Source organism: Bubalus bubalis, chromosome 11, assembly GCF_019923935.1.
Source record: "Bubalus bubalis isolate 160015118507 breed Murrah chromosome 11, NDDB_SH_1, whole genome shotgun sequence".
In the NCBI taxonomy this organism is placed as follows: Eukaryota; Metazoa; Chordata; class Mammalia; order Artiodactyla; family Bovidae; genus Bubalus; species Bubalus bubalis.
In genome coordinates this window covers 95,968,567-95,987,574 of record NC_059167.1, presented here as the reverse complement: position 1 = coordinate 95,987,574, position 19,008 = coordinate 95,968,567, and the positions used below count along the sequence as shown (strand labels likewise).

Here is a 19,008-nt window from a genome sequence, read left to right as displayed (position 1 = left end):
TAAAAATATGGAACCAGCCCGACATTAACATGGGCCAGTGCTTAATAAATTTTACAACATTTATACAACAGATGTTAAAAGAATGATATAGTTTTATATATCTTTCTATGTACTAATAGTCAAGATATATTAAATAGAAAAACCAAGCTGCAAGACAATACTTTGGGAAAAAAATCAAAGATATATGTCAGTACATACATATAAGCCTGGAAGAATATACAAAAATCTACAAGTATTTTCTGAGAAGGGAAAAATAAGGGAAATTGTACTTACTTATTATGTCTGCAAGAGCCATGTTAATCAAATAAAGTTTAGAAAAAGGATAAAATATATTTTCCAGTACCTGTTAATACTAGAACAAAATAGGTTTTCCTGCAGTTTTTTCTTGTACATAAGAAGTAAAACGCTTTAGAAACTTTGGATATTCTCGCTTTGCCACTGCCCGTAACACTGAGGCTGGGGCCCATCCTCCAGGGTTTACTGTGAGACAAAGGAAAATGCAAACTGTTAAGGTAATTCCCCAAACACGTGTAAAGCACTCATTTTGTTCTTCTGCTTTAAAAAAATATTCCTCACAATAAAACAGCACCTCTTAAAAAGTCTTGACCACTTAGTCCTTAGTACTGTACCAACCACCAGATGAGAACAGATAACAAACTAGAAAGCATTTATTACTGTTCTAAAACGTTCTTGGTTTCCTGAACTATATGCAAATATTAGTACAGCAGCACTTCAGCTTCCTAAAGGCAGATGCATTCATTAACCTCTGTTATAATCAAGTGGCAGCTTGCTCAGGCATGACTGTCCCTGTAAGCACACCAGCAGTCACGGCTCTGCATGAAGAAGGCATGAACGTTTGACTAGAGGGCTCTCGGTTACTGCAGGTAGGGAATGGGCGGAAGGAGGAGCCATTAAAAGTGGTGAACAGCGCTGTCCAGCCCTAGGCCAGTGTGAAATAAATACATCACTGCTGCTGCTAAGTTGCTTCAGTCATGTCCAACTTTTTGCGACTAGCAGCTACTAAAGGACAAGGGAACAAAGATTTAGAAAACTAAAAAGTCTGACAATAAGAAAAAGAACTATTCACCTGAAACTAGCATAATATTTTACATCAACTATATTTTACAAAAACCCAAAATTATAAAGTAAAAAAGAAAAAAACAATAATTTCCAGTAATCCAACAATCAAGCACCAAGTCAGTATTAGCATTTCAACTTTTCATATGTACATATTTTCTTCTTTTAAAATTTACTGAAATGGTATTTTATATGCTTTTTCTCACCCCACTTAACTTTAAGTTATAAACATTTTTCTAAGTCACTAAATGGTCTTTGAAAATTTGGGAAAAAAAGAAGTGTTTATTTCTTTTCTCACTGTTGCTTATATGCCTAATTGCACAAATATTCTATAAGACATATATCTAATACAATGGTTCTTAAAATTGTACATGTAATAGTGATCTAAAGATGAAGTTTACAAATTTACCTTTCCAGCTCCAGCTTCAGAAATTCTGATACAGTAGTTATTCAGACATGTATATTTTGAAAGAGTTCCAATAATTTTGATATATATCTCTCCAAATTAAAAATTACTAAATCTAATGGATAAAAACTAAAATGACATTGGTAAATGGTATTTGTCCAAACTGTGTTATCATGTAGATCATAATAAAAACATCCATATGACCAAACACCAAAAACAAAATACATACCATTGGCCACGTATGTAATCTTGCATAGAATGTTGTCCCTGCTAATCTCCTGGTTTCCCTCTGGGGGGCTCACCAAGGTCTGACAAATCATAGCAACATTTATTTTGGCACGGACACATCGATTGTTTAGCTGCCAAAAGAAAAAATAACACCACCAGTGTAGTAGATATCCAGTATTTTGTAACCTCTTCTGGTCTAATTCTACATTAAGTTCACCAAAACTATAACTCATCATTTCCAACAAAATCTTATATGCACCAATAAAGGACACATGCCAATGTCTGAATGCTGGGGGACAGCAACCGTGGGATGTGGGGTTGAATTTACTTGAATGGATTAAAGGTTGCATTGTCACAAAGCTAGAAAAAAAATTTGTGTATGAAAGGTGATAATACTCTTGCATTGAATATAAATAGTACTCCAAGCATGTGAAGATGTGATCATTTGTGATGTTACTTGTTAAAGAAAAAAAGTATATATATTAATACATCTTTTGAAGTATTGGAAAGGAAAGTAGTACTCTATATTCTTTATCATATCACTTTTTCTAAGTACTGAATACACTCCTGTTCATTTTTCTATGTTCTGTTTTATAGCCTTAAGAAGTGTTTCAAACATTTCTGGATGTATACAATAAGAGTAAATGCCCTACATGGTGTGATGCTGTATTATACATGAAACTGTGTGCATACATTAAACTGTCTCTTGAAAAAAAAAAGAATAGATGCCAAGCTGATTTGACATCAGGAACGTTTTCCCTCCTCCTAAGTAGTAAAAGTAGCTAAAACGAGACAGAAACCACAGAGGCCTTGCCTGCAGTTGATCATGGCTTGAGGTAACTGTGATAAGTAGCCTACCTAGTGACCCATCCAGCTGCATCATCGACCCTCAAGAGGAAAGGAAAACAGTCCTGCTGGGATGTTCACGGCATGACTGTTGCTCTCAGGTAACACTACTAGCTGTACTCTTCCAAGAAGCCAACTTTAATAACAATTTAAGAAGCATTATCAAATCTTTATGCGTGGTGTGTGCTGATCACTTTTGCCCTGTGCTGTGTTGTGTATTTAACTTCATATTGTACAATTATAACACATTTATACACTGTACTTACAGGAGCACTGCTGTGATCTACAGAAAAATTACAAACTATCCAAGTCTCCGGGTCATTTTCATTCAAAGCTGATATCTTTCGAATGGCAGAAAGATACAAGACATCCCGCTGAGAAGCTGGCCACACTCTCTGTGGAAGAAGTACAAATATTTTTAAAGTCTGAACTCCGTTTGTGGTTTTCTTTTTGGCTGCACCACCCACTCCAGTTTTCTTGGGCTTCCCTGATAGCTCAGTTGGTAAAGAATCCGGCTGCAATGTGGGAGGCCTGGGTTGGATCCCTGGGTTGGGAAGACCCCCTGAAGAAGGGAAAGGCTACCTACTCCAGTATTCTGGCCTGGAGAATTCCATGGACTGTATAGTCCATGGGGTCACAGAGAGTCGGCCACGACTGAGCACCTTTCCCTTTCACACAGCATGCAGCATCTTAGTTCATCAACGAGGGATCGAACCTGCACCCCCTTCAGTGGAAGAGTGGAGTTTTAACCACTGGACTGTCAAGGGAAGTCCTAAAACTTTGAACTACTTTTTATTTACATTTAATATGGAACTAACAAAGAAACAAATGTAAGGCTAGTAAAATGTTTTAGTAGAAGGTAATATCTGTCAGATTTTAAATGGAAAGCACCCACACCAAAGGATTTGATTATGAAAACTGAGTTAATGGCTTTGCAGAATACACCAAAAGAATAACATTCTGCTATTTATAGTTCTCTTTAAATTTGGTAACATATACGTAACATAAAATGCTTTAATTTTTAAGGGTACAATTGACTGGCCTTAATTATTTTTTATTTCTGGAAAACTAAAACTAAAGATTATTAAAGTAATGTATTTTATATATAACAGACTTTAAGTTACAATTGTAGTTAGTTTTCCAGAAATAATCCTAATATGACCTATATATTGCCAGGAGAAATATCAATAACCTCAGATATGCAGATGACACCACCCTTATGGCAGAAAGTGAAGAGGAACTCAAAAGCCTCTTGATGAAAGTGAAAGTGGAGAGTGAAAAAGTTGGCTTAAAGCTCAACATTCAGAAAATGAAGATCATGGCATCCGGTCCCACCACTTCATGGGAAATAGATAGGGAAACAGTGGAAACAGTGTCAGACTTTATTTTTTTGGGCTCCAAAATCACTACAGATGGTGACTGCAGCCATGAAATTAAAAGACGCTTACTCCTTGGAAGGAAAGTTATGACCAACCTAGACAGCATATTCAAAACCAGAGACATTACTTTGCCAACAAAGGTTCATCTAGTCAAGGCTATGGTTCTTCCTGTGGTCATGTATGGATGTGAGAGTTGGACTGTGAAGAAGGCTGAGCGCCGAAGAATTGATGCTTTTGAAGTGTGGTGTTGGAGAAGACTCTTGAGAGTCCCTTGGACTGCAAGGAGATCCAACCAGTCCATTCTGAAGGAGATCAGCCCTGGGATTTCTTTGGAAGGAATGATGCTAAAGCTGAAACTCCAGTACTTCGGCCACCTCATGCAAAGAGTTGATTCATTGGAAAAGACTCTGATGCTGGGAGGGATTGGGGCAGGAAGAGAAGGGGACGACAGAGGATGAGATGGCTGGATGGCATCACTGACTCGATGGACGTGAGTCTGGGTGAACTCCAGGAGTTGGTGATGGACAGGGAGGCCTGGCGTGCTGCGATTCATGGGGTCGCAAAGAGTCGGACACGACTGAGCGACTGATCTGATCTGATCTGATTCCTCCCCTCCATCTACTACTTAACAAGTAAAATAATTTCTGCAGCCCATTTTCCAGGATCAATTATCTTTAGAAAATAAGAGCCTTCTGATTCTAAATGCTGCTAAGTCACTTCAGTCGTGTCCGACTCTGTGTGACCCCGTAGACGGCAGCCCACCAGGCTCCCCCGTCCCTGGGATTCTCCAGGCAAGAACACTGGAGTGGGTTGCCATTTCCTTCTCCAATGCATGAAAGTGAAAAGTGAAAGTGAAGTCGCTCAGTCGTGTCCGACTCTTAGCGACCCCATGGACGCAGCCTACCAGGCTCCTCCGTCCATGGGATTTTCCAGGCAAGAGTACTGGAGTGGGGTGCCATTGCCTTCTCCGATTCTAAATGACTGGTCATTTATTTTCACTGCAAATTACAGAGTGACTAATATTTTAAAGTCTAATAAATTTCAGACTCTACTTTAAACCCCCTAAATGAGTAAGTTAAAACAGAATCTTGTTATGCCTTTCTTGAGTAGCTGTCATGTAAATTAAGCCTAAGTCAGAGTCATTAAATATTACATGCCTCAGATAACAAGACTAACTCAAGAAATACATAACAAAACTGAAAATATTATCAAATATTCAACTCAATTAAAAATTATTTTAAAAAGAAAAATGAAGTACTTACTGAATCATCATGTTTCTTATATAACGTACAAAACTGCTTTTGGTGGATCTCTCCAAAATTTTAATTTATTATTGTTTATTCAACATAATATTTGGCAATGTTAAGAATGGAAATAGAGCAGAATAAGAGAAATATTCTCTAATTTAAATATTTAGATTAACAGAGGAAGAAATGAAGTGAAAGGAAACCAATTTAAATGACAATGTTTCTTTGTGTTCTGGGGCATGACCAACAACCTCTCAATAGCTGATGCTCAGAAATTTTTCCCTGATGTCAGATAATCCATTTAGATCATGTTCACTTTTGAGTCTTAACACAGACTAATAACATACTTTCCATTCTCCTATTACTGTCGCAGGAAACTGATTCATATTTGGTTACTCATTTATTTTCTCTAGAGACTAGATACTAGGAAAACATTTAAATAGATTTGAGTACTTTCTTCTCCAGACTTACTATATATCTTCTTCAAACATGTTTTGGGTATTTTTCAGGTTTGTATTTGCACCCATTTCTGCTTTAAAGCAGAAACGTTTAAATAATCTGATTTACTTTTCGAATACATGAAATTCGTGATTAATAAAGTCTTTGAGTCTTTTTGTGCAACTTAATTTCCTGCCAAATTTTACTTTAGAGAGTATTTTATATGTCTCTGTTCAAACTACGCTGGAATCCTTTTGGGATTAAAAGATATTTACCTTGTGCGTTTGATAAATGATGATTGCATTATCAGCTAATGTTTCCACCACATGAAAGTTTTCTATAGTTGCTGCAATGAAGAGAAAATGTCAGTAGTCAAAAAAATGTATTACCGTTTCCTAGTATGTGACTAATTCACTTACATTACAAATGGACATTATAGTAAAATGAACAGGATCTTGCTCTACGGAGGCTACATCCACATGGAAGGGAGTTTATATTTATTTAGTATTAGGGGTTATAGATGGTGGCAATGAGATCTAATCACCAGGAAACCTCATTTTCTTTGGCCCAGTAACCAGCTCCCACTGCAAGAACGCAATTCTAATCATGGCTTCATTACTAGGGCACAAATTATTCCCTAGCACCATGACCCCTTCTTCCCTCCCTATCATCCTTAATTTATTGAAGCTGAATAAGCTGTTCACCTAGGTTCAGGTGACTATGTTTGTAAGCCTGAGGAGAACACACTCCCCTCCACCGACACCACTCCCCCCACAGCCCCCCTTAATCTACAATTTATCACGTAAACAAAGCAGTATAGAAAAAAAAGAAGATGATAAAATAGAAACCTTTTATTTTAGCCTTGGCTTTTCCACTAACTAGTTCTGTGGTCTTTAACGTGTCACTTAGGCTATCTGAATTCTACTTTATTACCTACCTATCACACAGGACTGTAGTGGATTAAATGCTGTAATTCACTGAGAAGCATTTTGTACAATGAAAAGCTCAGGTATTATCAGTCCCCTGTATGATTCTCCAGATAGTTTTTATAGCTATCTGGAGTTTTTACGACTTTGTAAACTACAGCTCAGATGAAGAAAACCAGGTTAGATTTGGTATTTAATTTAAAATTAAAACTATCAAAATATAATAATGGCAGCTTACTTTCCCAATCATTGCGAACATCAACATTCCAGAAGTAATTGCAGACCTCGTGTCCTGTAACGCCTTTAACTGCATGGGTAGCTTTCAAAGGATCCAGAACAATCCCATTTTCTTCTACTTCTCTTCTATATACCTAGAGGATATATTTTAAAATATGTTTGAAAAACACTTATGGAACATAAATATTCTGCCAAAAGAAAAATTAAAATTTCAAATTATTAACAGAGACAATACATAAAAATATTTAAAACTACAATTCCAAAGTATGCATATGTAATGAGTGAGAGCTACGAATACATCAATTTAAATTAGACATTATTTATTGAACATTCTCAAAGACCATTCATCATGGCTAAGAAGGCCAAATACAGCTGGTTAAACATTATCTCCTTAGGGATAATGCTGTATCCCCAGCATCTAGAACAGTATCTGAAACACAGAAGGCACTCAATTATTTGTTGAACCAATGATGGAATGCTAACATCACATAAAGATCAATGATATCTTGTTTTTAAATACTGAGGTTGCATGCCTTAAGATCTATCTTGCTTTAAATACTGAGACTATATACATAAACTCCTGAACAAAATTAATTACTTCAAAATTATAGAGGATATGGTACTTTAGACAGCTCTGTAGTAAGTTCTTTTGAAAAACAAACAAGTTATCACAGAGGAAACCAGCTCTGAATTTATGGAGTGCCTATGGAGCCGAACACTGTTAGGCATTTCACCTAATTTCTCTCCAAAGTACCTTTCCTTACATATTTATTTATGTTATTGGGACTGATATTTTTCCAGTAACCAAAACTGGAAACTCTAGACTTTTGACTTCCTCCCTTACATTTCACATAGCTTTTAAGCTTATTAGTAATCTATAAGACATCCAAAACTTGGCTTTTCTACTATTGTGTATCTTTTTTAGGTATGTTTTCATCACCTTATACCTGAATCTCCTAAGTAGTTGTCTTGGTCTCTAGTTTCATATCCCTACGAGCCTAGTCCTTCTAAAATGTCACTCTGTATACAATGGCTAGCTCACTGCTACAGACAATAGCACATTCTGTTTAGTGGGTTATTTTATACACCCCATAAACCAGCCCCAGTGACTCTCTCTCTAAAGTTGTAGGAGCACTTTTTCTCTACCACTCACTTTAGGTGAAGGACCTCCACTTAGACAGTGACTCCTGGCTTCTCCAGCCTTTCACTTCCCCCTCCTTGGAGGGGGAAACAGGGACACCTGAATGGTGAACACAGAAGGAGGGCCAGGCAGGCTTGGCTGAACCCCTTCTCCTGTGGGCAGGATGTATGCTGGTCTGCTTTTGGGGCATGCTCTTGTGGGGGAAGGCCTGTGATTACCTAGTTATGTCAGAAATATTGTTTCATTCTGGGGAAACATATTAGTAAGACCCCATGACAGCTGGTCTTTATGTTCTCTAAATCAGATTGTCAGAATTATAACTAACATACTGGTCTCTCACTTGCTTATCTCCTCTAATTTCTTAATTTGTTCCCTATTCAGGAGGAGAGTAAATTCCAACATCTAATACTGTATCTCACTTGTGAGAATAATTCTAGTCAAAAATCTGTACAAAACTCCTGAATATAAATGCCCTCACCTCACCTTTGTGATAACCTTGTTTCCATTTCTCGTCATAGTCCTTGATGTAAAACAATCTGTCTCAAATTTGAGATCTCTTTCAATTTTTCTCCACTATTCACCTGTACTTTTCATTCAATATTATCTGGTAGAGCTAAATAATTGTATCTTTTAAATGTCAATATCCTCCTTCCAACCAAAGTTTCAGCTTGGAGGGAGTCTTATTAAATATCTCTTTATCTTCAGCATTGTGCCTTGGGCATAAAGTAATCCAAAATTCAATGATACTGTTGTTGGTTTTCAACTGAATACTCAATCTCTTGTCCCTTGCTCTTACTCTCTTACCCTTAGGGATATGAGCAAAATTAGCTGATCAATGTCCAAAAAAAGAAGCAGTGAGAGAAAGAACAAGAAGTGAGGTACAGACCAAAGAGGGAAAAAAGTTAACACCTGGGCACAACATTCAGTATATTTAAAGACAGAGAACTATCCAGAGAGTCATTAGCTAATTGTGACCTGTTCGTATCAAAACCCATTTTCTCCAAGGCCAAGGTAAAACAGAAAAATCTGTGTACAGATTTATACTATGATCATAAAAAATTATGTAAAAGCTACAGCAAGAAAGCAAAGAGACATTTTATTTCTCAGTATTTAGAGCTTCTTCAATCATATGTAATAGTTTACTTAAAGGAAAACTGTAAGTGCTATCTTACTTAGATCAATAATAATAATATAGTATGACTGCAACGGGCTGCAATTAGCCTGCAGGGAATTACCTTCATCTCCCCTTCTTCTACAACCAACTGCCAGTTGGCGTCCCCACCTACATCCTGCAATGAATAGGTCATGTGGTTCTGCACCATCTCTTCAACCTTAAAAAGAAAAACAGAACTGTAAGAATCCACGTCCAATAATCTCTAAAACAGAATGGTATTCAGTTATTTCAGTTCAGAAATGATGTTTTTAGAAAGGTAAGCAACCAAATGCACAAAGGTTAGTAGGTTTTATACAGTGTTGAAGAGTTTTAGTCCACATTCCAGATATCATATCCAGGTTAATGATAGGAAGGAGAAATGTGGGGAAAGAAGGTGCTTCACTCTACTTAACACTGGCCTAATGTCCATCAAGTGACCAAAATATGTGTTTTCTGGAAAAAAGAACTACTCCTTCCTTTCCTACAATATGATATGTATTCTTACAGAGATAATGTCCTAAAGCATAAAATCATGGAGCATTAAGCGTAAAAGGGGCACAAAGAGACCATCTAGTTCAGTGTTTCTGTAGTTAAATACTACACAGAAATATTAGAAAGCTTGTTTGTGTGTCAAGATTTCTCTACAAAAAGAAAATTGTTGTTATTTTACTCAATTCCTCTTTTATCATGAATATAAGCCAACTTAAAAAAATAACCAACTTCTCCATATATCTGATTCCATTTCATTATTCTACATTCTTTCTAAATTTCTAACTAAATTTCTTTTACTAAATTTAAATTGCAACCTCTGCTTTTAACTATCAAATTATCCTGACACATCTTTTATAAATAGAGTCAAATAGTTCTTCCTCCCAGAATCCTCAATCAGATTCATTGGTAAGATCTCATTTAAGTGTTCTCTGGAAACCCTCCTAGTATGAAACATGTTTATAAACAGAAATGAAGTGATAAACAGATTGTTTCTGAAGGAACTGGCACCTTTTCCATCTACACAGTTTCTAAGTCCCACTTTCTTAACTTTTACTCATAATTTTGTTTTATAAAATATTAAAAGAAGGCAGAAAAGAATTGAAAAATACGTACATTAAGCTTCAATTTTAAGATTTATTCCTAAGTTTAACAACTTGTTTTACATAAAGTCTATTACATTCATTAGGGAAATATAAGAACCAGGTTTACATGTATTTTGAATTAAATACATTAATGATTTGGGAGCAGAGCTCTTAAAATTAGTCACTTTGAAGATATCATTTTTCTGCATATAAATAAGGATGTTATCAATATGTTATTGTGATGTGTATACCAAGTTTCCTGGATTTCAGAAGGCATTTTTGGCTTCATAATTACTGAAAGTAGTTATGACTAAAAACGTCTCTTTAATTGGCAATGATCATCAGAAAAGTTTTTGGTAATAGTGTGTAGGCTGAAATTCTACAATCTACATTTGTACTAAATAAATCTTACATAGTAACTTATTTCTTTATCCATAATCTTTAACGTGAAGGGTGTTGAGTTAGAGAACTGGAAGAAAATTTAAAACATGACTACTAGTCCATCTATAATTTTATAAAGCCTTAATTAGAAAACATAACTTCAAAGGCTGACTGGGAATAAAATCTTTGTGTCTCTAAAATTCTGAAATCTGCTTTGAGAGGTTCAGGATGACTAATGTAGAATTCCAAGTTACAAATACTACATACCAAAGGTATCTTATTAGAGGAAGAACAGAGCAAGTCCCAGTTAGCATGCACAAATAGAGCTTCCACAGCAGCCTGGCCTAAGGCATTAGTCTGCGGCCACACCACGACTGGGAGATTATTTTGACTGGGAGATTATTTTTAATCACTTTTAGGTTTCAAGATCTTAGAAATCTTTAGATCCAGGTATGTACATACTTTTTTGTAGGCTACTAGGAGTTAAGAACACCTATATTTATCATGAGATTAGAGGTAGAAAGAAATATTTTTCCCAAAGAGGCCCTACTTTAAATGGATTATTTGTTTAAGAAGAATGTTAAGGATTTTATTCTGCTAAAAAAACAAAGAGAGTTCTGTTTAAAAGAACTTTAGTGCCATTTAGCTCTTTTGTTGAAAAAATATGCAGGTAATTTTGTTTCTATTTGGGAGAGTATTCCTAAATTAGTTATTTCAAATGTCTTAAAAATGAGAAGCTGGTTTTGATTTGTGTTTTGATGCAAAAGAAACCAGATTCCACAAATATAAACTGATAGGAAGTAACTTAAGTTTGAAAGTGTATGGTAAATGCATTTAACATTGTCTATTGCTAGATAGATGAAGCAAGAGAATTCCTATTATAGCTACCACTGCATCTATGGAAAAGTTTTCAGTCTTTTGTCCTCATTTACTTCCTCAAGAGGGCTTGAAAACATCCAACAGAGAAACAAACAGGATGTATTCACTACTGTGCTCCTAGGAGATTAACACAACTAATCAAGTACCGAATTACTGTATTAGCCATGTCTTTAAAGCCTTCACCAAGGAATCTTTATCCATTATGGTATATTCCTTGAAGTAATAATATTAAGGTTACAAAGAAAGGTGACACCAGTAAAATCTCACTGTAATAAATTTTATCTTAAAATATGCAGTAGCAATGTTACTACAGGGGCAATGGCTTGGGCCTTTGTGACCACATTCATATTTCAGATATAAAGATGCTCCATTTACTGTTTCCAGTTACAACTCTATATCAAAAATAAGTGTAACGCTAGGGACCATTAATTGGATGACATGAATAAACATTTGCCCAAATTTCTACCTTATAAGGTTCAAAATCTGATATACTAGAAAATAATGTTACTAGAATTATCTATCACTTAAAAACAAGAAGGGTAAATTTTAGCCTAAGCGTAATTTCAGGAATTGTGTCCTTGGTTTTTTGCACCTTGAGCTGAAAATGGTAAGCTGACATAAACAGCATCTTCATAGCAAATGAACTATGAAAAGACTGGAGATAAAACACATTTGGAGGTGATGGCACTCCAATTCTTACCTTTTCTTTCACTTCACATTTCAATCAGTCAGTATGCCATTTTAGAAGGCTAGCTCTAAAGAAAATTGTCCTTTGATGGCACAAGAAAAGTGTAATGACCAGAAGTCTCAGAAGGACTCAAACAGAGTTTGAACCTCTTTTTCTTATCTATGTGAAAGGAATACAACTATGCTTACTGTTACAGGGTCATAAAGGGATCTGCTGGACACAGTCATTTATTAATAACAAATTAACAGTATACCATTAACCCAAAAGAAAAATGGTCCAGGATATGAATAGTCAATTCACTGAAAAATGCAAACAGTCAACGAGTAAAAATAACACTTCTAGTCTATCACACTGGCAAATATTAACTAAATTATAATATTCAGTGTCAGGAGAGCAAACAAAACTGACCCGGGAGTGTAGCTAGTTCAACTTCTCTGATGGACAGTCTGGCAATAAGAATAAAAAAGCTTAGGCGTGTGCATGGCCTCTGTCCTAAAACTTCTTCTACAAATATATTCTAAGAAAATAATTGGATAAATGTACCAAGATGTATATACAAAGAAGGTGTATATACAGGGAGGCCTAGGTAGCACTATTTATTAAATAATAGAGACTAACTGAAAATAAATGTTCAATATTAGGTGGTAAATCTAACATGCATATTCATACAACAGACAAGGAGATCTAGACCTATATTTACTGATGGGAAGATGGGTCCAATTACAGGTGTTTAAAAACAAAACAAAACAAAAAATGCTAGTTTTTATACAAAACAGTATATATAGAATTATCTACATTGGTAGGAAAAAGCTATTACTGAGGTATGTAATTTTACTTAATATACATATATATGAAAAAAGGATATGTATAAGAATATTAATAGTGATCTATTATTTTAGACTATGTTCTAGTTCAGCTAAATTAGCATTTATCAGCATAAAAGTAATTAGAGATTTCATTTTATATAATAAAAAAGGGAGGGGTGAAATAGAGAATTACCACAACAGTAAAGTTACTAAGGACAAAAGTGGGCAAAAGCTTTACACAGACTTTTTTTTGGCAATGGTAATTCTCATCATACATTAACCTGTAGATGTACTACCCACCCTTTGATTTTCTCTCTTTTTTTTCCAACTAAGGATGCTTTTTATTTTCCTTTGGTCTGTGAGTTGCCACCTTTACATGGTAACTGTGTTATGGAAATAAATGTGGCCAAAAAAATCCATTTGGGAATCTAATTCTTTCCTACTTTCTATACCCTTTCATTTAGGGCTACTTCATTTCCAACACCTGTCCAAAAGATTCATGTGTTACTACTAATTTCCTAGTGCTGTGCTTAGTCGCTCAGTCGTGTCCAACTCTTTGTGACCCTATGGACTGTAGCCTGCTAGGCTCCTCTGTCCATGGGGATTCTCCAGGCAAGAGTACTGGAGTGGGTTGCCATGCACTCCTTCAGGCAGATTCTTGACCAGCTGAGCTACCAGGGAAGCCCAATTTCCTGAGACTCATATATTTTATTTGAAATTATTTTCAGGGGCAATCTCAGTTTTACCTTTAATTATCCTCTTTAAGCAGGACTATGACCATTATATAGCAACAAGAACAAAGTGATCATGAGCCAGGATTTGTATGTAGATGGCACAGCCAAATTAATCAGTAGTTAACTGCCAAGTCTGCTAATGACAACAAACACGTTAGCAAGACGGTCAATACTTAGAGGCCTCAATGCTATTGCTCTTAATTTCCCCTTCGGGCATATAAAAGAGCAGAATAATCAAAAGCTTTTAAAAACAAAACCAGATCAATCATGAGCATTGTACATTAGGAAAAAATACTAGAAAGATTTTTCTCAACTGAGTTACACAAGAAATTAGGTGAAGAAGTAAGCTACATTTGGAAGTTTTGTAAAAATCTGGGCACCTGCTCCTCGACATTTCACTTGTATCTGAAATGTTTTATATACTCTATAACTAAGGTCCAGATCTGGGTTCTGAAGCCCTAATTCTTAGGCACCTATAGACAGTTCAAATTCTTTTCTTGCTCTCATTACATTTTTTTTAATCTATAGCCTGTATATTTCTATATTTTAAGAGAAAATAGTGACCAGTAATGATGTCTTTTAAAGAGTCTGTTATTTTATTATTTCAATGCAAGGTGAAGCTTAGCAAATAAACCAGTCTCCCAGTATTATCCAGTTTGGTCACTCATTTACTGTAAAATAAAAGTCACTATTTTAAAAGCATGCATAAATGAATTAGCTGGAGGTGAGAAATATTGTAATAAATCTGGCTAAGGGTAATTTCTGATGAGAAACTGATATATCTCTTTCCCAAAAATGTTCAAGGAGCAAAAAGCTACAAAAGTCAGAAAAAAATCTGAGTCATAAACAATTTTCTTCTTTATTACATAGTTGAAAACTAATGTAAATTTTATTCATATACCTGGTTTAAACTGATTTTTAAAAATCATTTACTGGAAAACTGAGAGAAAAAAATAATTCAGATAATTTTGATTAGCTCAAAGAAATAATATGACAATGATAAAAGCTCATTTATTGAGCACTTCCTACATACTAGGTTCCAGCTCTAACACAGTCCTAGCTAGATGACAGAAGCAAAGCACAGAGGAGTTAGAAAAGTTGTCAAATATTATGTAGGAAACCAGATTTAAACTTGGTCATTTTGAGTAGAGTTCAGGTTCTTAACATATGATGACATATCACAAACAAAATGCAATCACCATAAAAATACAAGGTTGAATGGCAAGTGTGTAAAGATTAAAAAAATTTTTTAACCTAATGCTGATGCAAAAATATCCTTCTGTTGGTACTTTTGATTTTATTATGAGGGCAGAGATGGCACGCATCCAAATCCCTATCCTAAATTCCTAAATGATGCTGATACTAAATAATTTAAAATCAATTTCCATAGATTTATCATATGGACAGGAATACTCATTTCCAAGGGTAATCTACCTAAGGAAAATACAACCAGTTCAACAAAACTTATAATGGTAATGAGACAAATTTTATTTTAAAAGTTATTTCCCTGGTGAATATATTATGAGATATTTTAAATTATATTGGAAGTGAGACTTGAAACCCACTTTGATGCTATAACATATCCTATAGACCATGTCCACAAAAGTTGCTGAATGCTGTCTGAAGAAACAGATATCACAGGATAGTTTAAAAACCAGATACCTTCTACTAGCTTCAGTTCAATTTGAAGTCTTTCAGGAGTACCTCCTATATGGTGAAATTCCAAGCTATTCACAACAGAGGATACAAAGGGCACATGCATGCCTGACAGAGAAACTATTTAGCAGATAAGGAAGGCTTGTTTAATGCTTGATGTTACTATTTAAAATTCAAACCAAAACAAGTGGCCTAATCAAAAGACTTCTAGGAACTGGGAAAGCAGGCTGAAATATAGCACAGACAGACTCAAGTCCACTCTATACATTCATACAGTACCTGGGAGCTGAATCTGTGAACATCGTCAGAGGCACTGACTAGATCAATGGAAGACATGGAGGAAGAGCGACTATAGGGCTACCAGAGACAGACAAAGAAAAAACCAAGTAATCAGAACAAAGGCGCAACAGAGCATTCAGTACCAACTTCCAAACACAAGATAAAGAAAGAGAACAAAGCACTATATGAAACAGGCTCAGCAGCGAGGGCTGACTTCATGCACCTATTATGTGTAATGCTCCAAAATCCTTCTATAAAGAATGCAGGCTGCCAAAAATACAAAATGGTATCACTTAACCCCAGAGAAAAAAGATTTAATATTGCTGGCCACGTTTCTGGTTAACTGTTTTGGACAAGCCATTCCCTATTCCCCACCCTTCTTTTCCCTTAAATAAGAATGGAAGAACATTACAGTCAGAAGAAGATTTCTAACAGTTTTTGGAGGATGTCTATGGAAGAAAACATGTAATACCAAACAAAAAAAATCTCATTACTTAAATTCAGGAAAATGAAGAAAACTTATGTAACAGGGTAGTTTCATCAACAGTGAAGAATATAGCATATACTTTCAGTAAACTCTGGCATTAGCTTACCTTTTGGACAAATCTATGAGTCCCCACAGAAGAAAAGGCATCTCCAGATGGCATTGAAGTAGACCAATGTAACCTGACCTTTTCACTCTGCGACTAAGAAAGCACATAATTTTAAATAGGAAGGTTACAAAGTGTATTTTGCAACTTAAGAGTGGACAATGTAACATTTAATTACTTAACAGTTTCAGTTCAGTCAGTTCAGTCAATTGCTCAGTCCTGTCTGACTCTTTGCCACCCCATGAATTGCAGCACGCCAGGCCTCCCTGTCCATCACCAACTCCCAGAGTTCACTCAGACTCACGTCCATAGAGTCAGTGATGCCATCCAGCCATCTCATCCTCTGTCGTCCCCTTCTCCTCCTGCCCTCAATCCAGTATTTATAAATATCTGAATTATGAAGCTACCTCTAAAGACACAAGTCTTGCCAAATCTTGACACTTGATATATCCTGATTTTCTTCTTTCAGATTCCAAAGATACTAACCTTAGACCAAGGATATTGATAATCCCTTGAATATTTCTTTTTTCCAAAGTCTAAAGAAGTTTTCATTGATTCTCTTCAATTCCAACTCAACCACCATACTGATATTCAGTAGAGGAGCATTTTAAGCCAGAAGGGATGATCTGAATCATCCTATCCAAGCACTTGTTTCAAAGATTAGAAAACCAAGGCCCAGAGGATTTAAGCAGTAAGTGTTGAGCTACATAGTGGCAAAACTCAAGACTAACTTGTCTTGATCTCTTGAACAGTTCAAAACTCTTCCCCAAATAACCCAGATTAAAACAAAAGGAAAAACACAGTGAAGGGGAAAAAACTAACCAAAAAAACCCTAAACACCAAAAAAAAAACACCAAATACAAGGATGCTATTTTAGATGCTACATTTTTGGCACCCAAAATGAGAACTCACTTAGGAACTGAAAGTTTTCGAGTTCTGCATGTTAAAAAACGGGAAATGAGATCTATAAAATGAACATGAAAAGCAAACAGCCACTGTTGCAGACGACTTACCTCGGGTAGACAGATCAGTAAATGGGCACTATCAACTTAAAAACAATGCACAACGTGAGAGTTGTGAGCCAAGTTTCACTTGGGGAAAATGAGGACCACAGCCTAGGAAAGAGCATGTCAGATAGCTCTGAGACACTGCTCCAAAGAGGTAGTGAGGGAAGGTCAGCATATTTGTGATTTTGGTGAAGGGGGAGTATATGTAATCAAATGCATTTTTGCATATGTCAGCTAGTCACCAGTAGCAGATATCACCATGAAGGAATTCAGTGAACTGGGCTCATAAAATCACGTCCTAAATATATCTATCTGAAGGCCTATTCTGCCAATTTTCCCAGAGCACAGAGTGCCTCATTCCTCCTCTCCAACCTGTACTCTGTTTAGGGAGTGCTGAAGGACAGCAGCTGCAGCAGCACCTGTGATTTCATCCATATAGAGGCAGGTGGCAAGTGTCCATCTGTAGTTGACAGCATAATAGCCTTCACTGCCTTTAAAATCAAAAGGAATAAACAAGCCAATTTTTCTATGCAAGTTAATTTAGGATATACAACTGACAGACATGACTTCTTTCTAAGATGCTTATAGTCTTGAGAAGAATAACTAAAATTCAAGCATAAGTACCATCTAGTGGTTAAGTTCAGTTCAGTTCAGTTAGTCATATCTCTTTGCAACCCCATGGACTGCAGCACACCAGGCCTCCCAGTCCATCACCAACTGCCAGAGCTGGCTCAAATTCATGTCCATTGAGTCCGTAATGCCATCCAACCATCCCATCCTCTGTCATCCCCTTCTCCTCCTGCCTTCAGGTAGCCAAAGTATTGGAGTTTCAGCTTCAGCATCAGTCCTTCCAATGAACATTCAGGACTGATTTCCTTTAGGATGGACTGGTTGGATCTCCTTGCAGTCTAAGGGACTTGCAAGAGTCTTCTTCAACACCACAGCTCAAAAGCATCAGTTCTTCAGCACTCAGCTTTCTTTATGGTTCAACTCTCACATCCGTACATGACTTCTGGATAAACCACAGCTTTGATTAGACAGACCTTTGCTGGCAAAGCAATCTCTCTGCTTTTTAATATGCTATCTAGGTTGGTCATAACTTTTCTTCCAAGGAGTAAGCGTCTTTAATTTCATGGCTGCAGTCACCATCTGCAGTGATTTTGGAGCCCAAGAAAAGAAAGTCTGTCACTGTTTCTGTTGGTTCCCTATCTATTTGCCATGAAATGATGTGACCAGATATCATGATCTTAGTTTTCTGAATGTTGAGTTTTAAGCCAGCTTTTTCACTCTCCTCTTTCACTTTTATCAAGAGGCTCTTTAGTTCCTCTTTCCTTTCCATCACAAGGGTGGTGTCATCTGCGTATCTAAGGTTACTGATATTTCTCCCAGCAATCTTGATTCCAGCTTGTGCTTCCTCCAGTCCAGCATTTCTCATGATGTACTCTGCATATGAGTTAAATAAGCAGGGTGACATATACACAGCCTTAACGTACTCCTTTCCCGATTTGGAATCAGTCCGTTGTTCCATGTCTAGTCCTAAGTGTTGCTTCTTGACTTGCATACAGATTTTTTAGGAGGCAGGTAAGGTGGTCTGGTAAACCCATCCCTTGAAGAATTTTCCTGTTTGTTGTGATTCACACAGTCAAAGGTTTTAGCGTAGTCAATGAAGCAGAAGTAGATGTTTTTCTGGAACTCTCTTGCTTTTTCGATGATCAAACGGATGTTGGCAATTCGATCTCCTGTTCCTCTGCCTTTTCTAAATCCAGCTTGAACATCTAGAAGTTCTCAGTTCACATACTCTTGAAGCCTGGCTTGGAGAATTTTGACCATTACTTTG

The 19,008-nt window shown here is 36.3% G+C and overlaps 1 protein-coding gene across 3 annotated transcripts in view; it reads right to left on the bottom strand.

The window, feature by feature from the left end:
* CERT1 (ceramide transporter 1) overlaps positions 1-19,008 on the bottom strand; it is a 132,805-nt gene that overhangs the window by 8,670 nt on the left and 105,127 nt on the right. For 2 of the 3 annotated variants that reach the window (XM_025296391.3, XM_006074038.4), the window contains exons 11-18: positions 16,168-16,260; positions 15,575-15,652; positions 9,161-9,256; positions 6,786-6,918; positions 5,897-5,967; positions 2,824-2,952; positions 1,713-1,842; positions 344-480 (exon numbers count right to left, since the gene is read on the bottom strand). In XM_025296391.3, the coding sequence (XP_025152176.2) occupies positions 353-480; positions 1,713-1,842; positions 2,824-2,952; positions 5,897-5,967; positions 6,786-6,918; positions 9,161-9,256; positions 15,575-15,652; positions 16,168-16,260 (858 nt within the window). In that variant the 3' untranslated portion in view covers positions 344-352. The remainder of the gene's footprint in view (positions 1-343; positions 481-1,712; positions 1,843-2,823; positions 2,953-5,896; positions 5,968-6,785; positions 6,919-9,160; positions 9,257-15,574; positions 15,653-16,167; positions 16,261-19,008) is intronic. The other variant, XM_006074037.4, reaches the window with a different exon arrangement.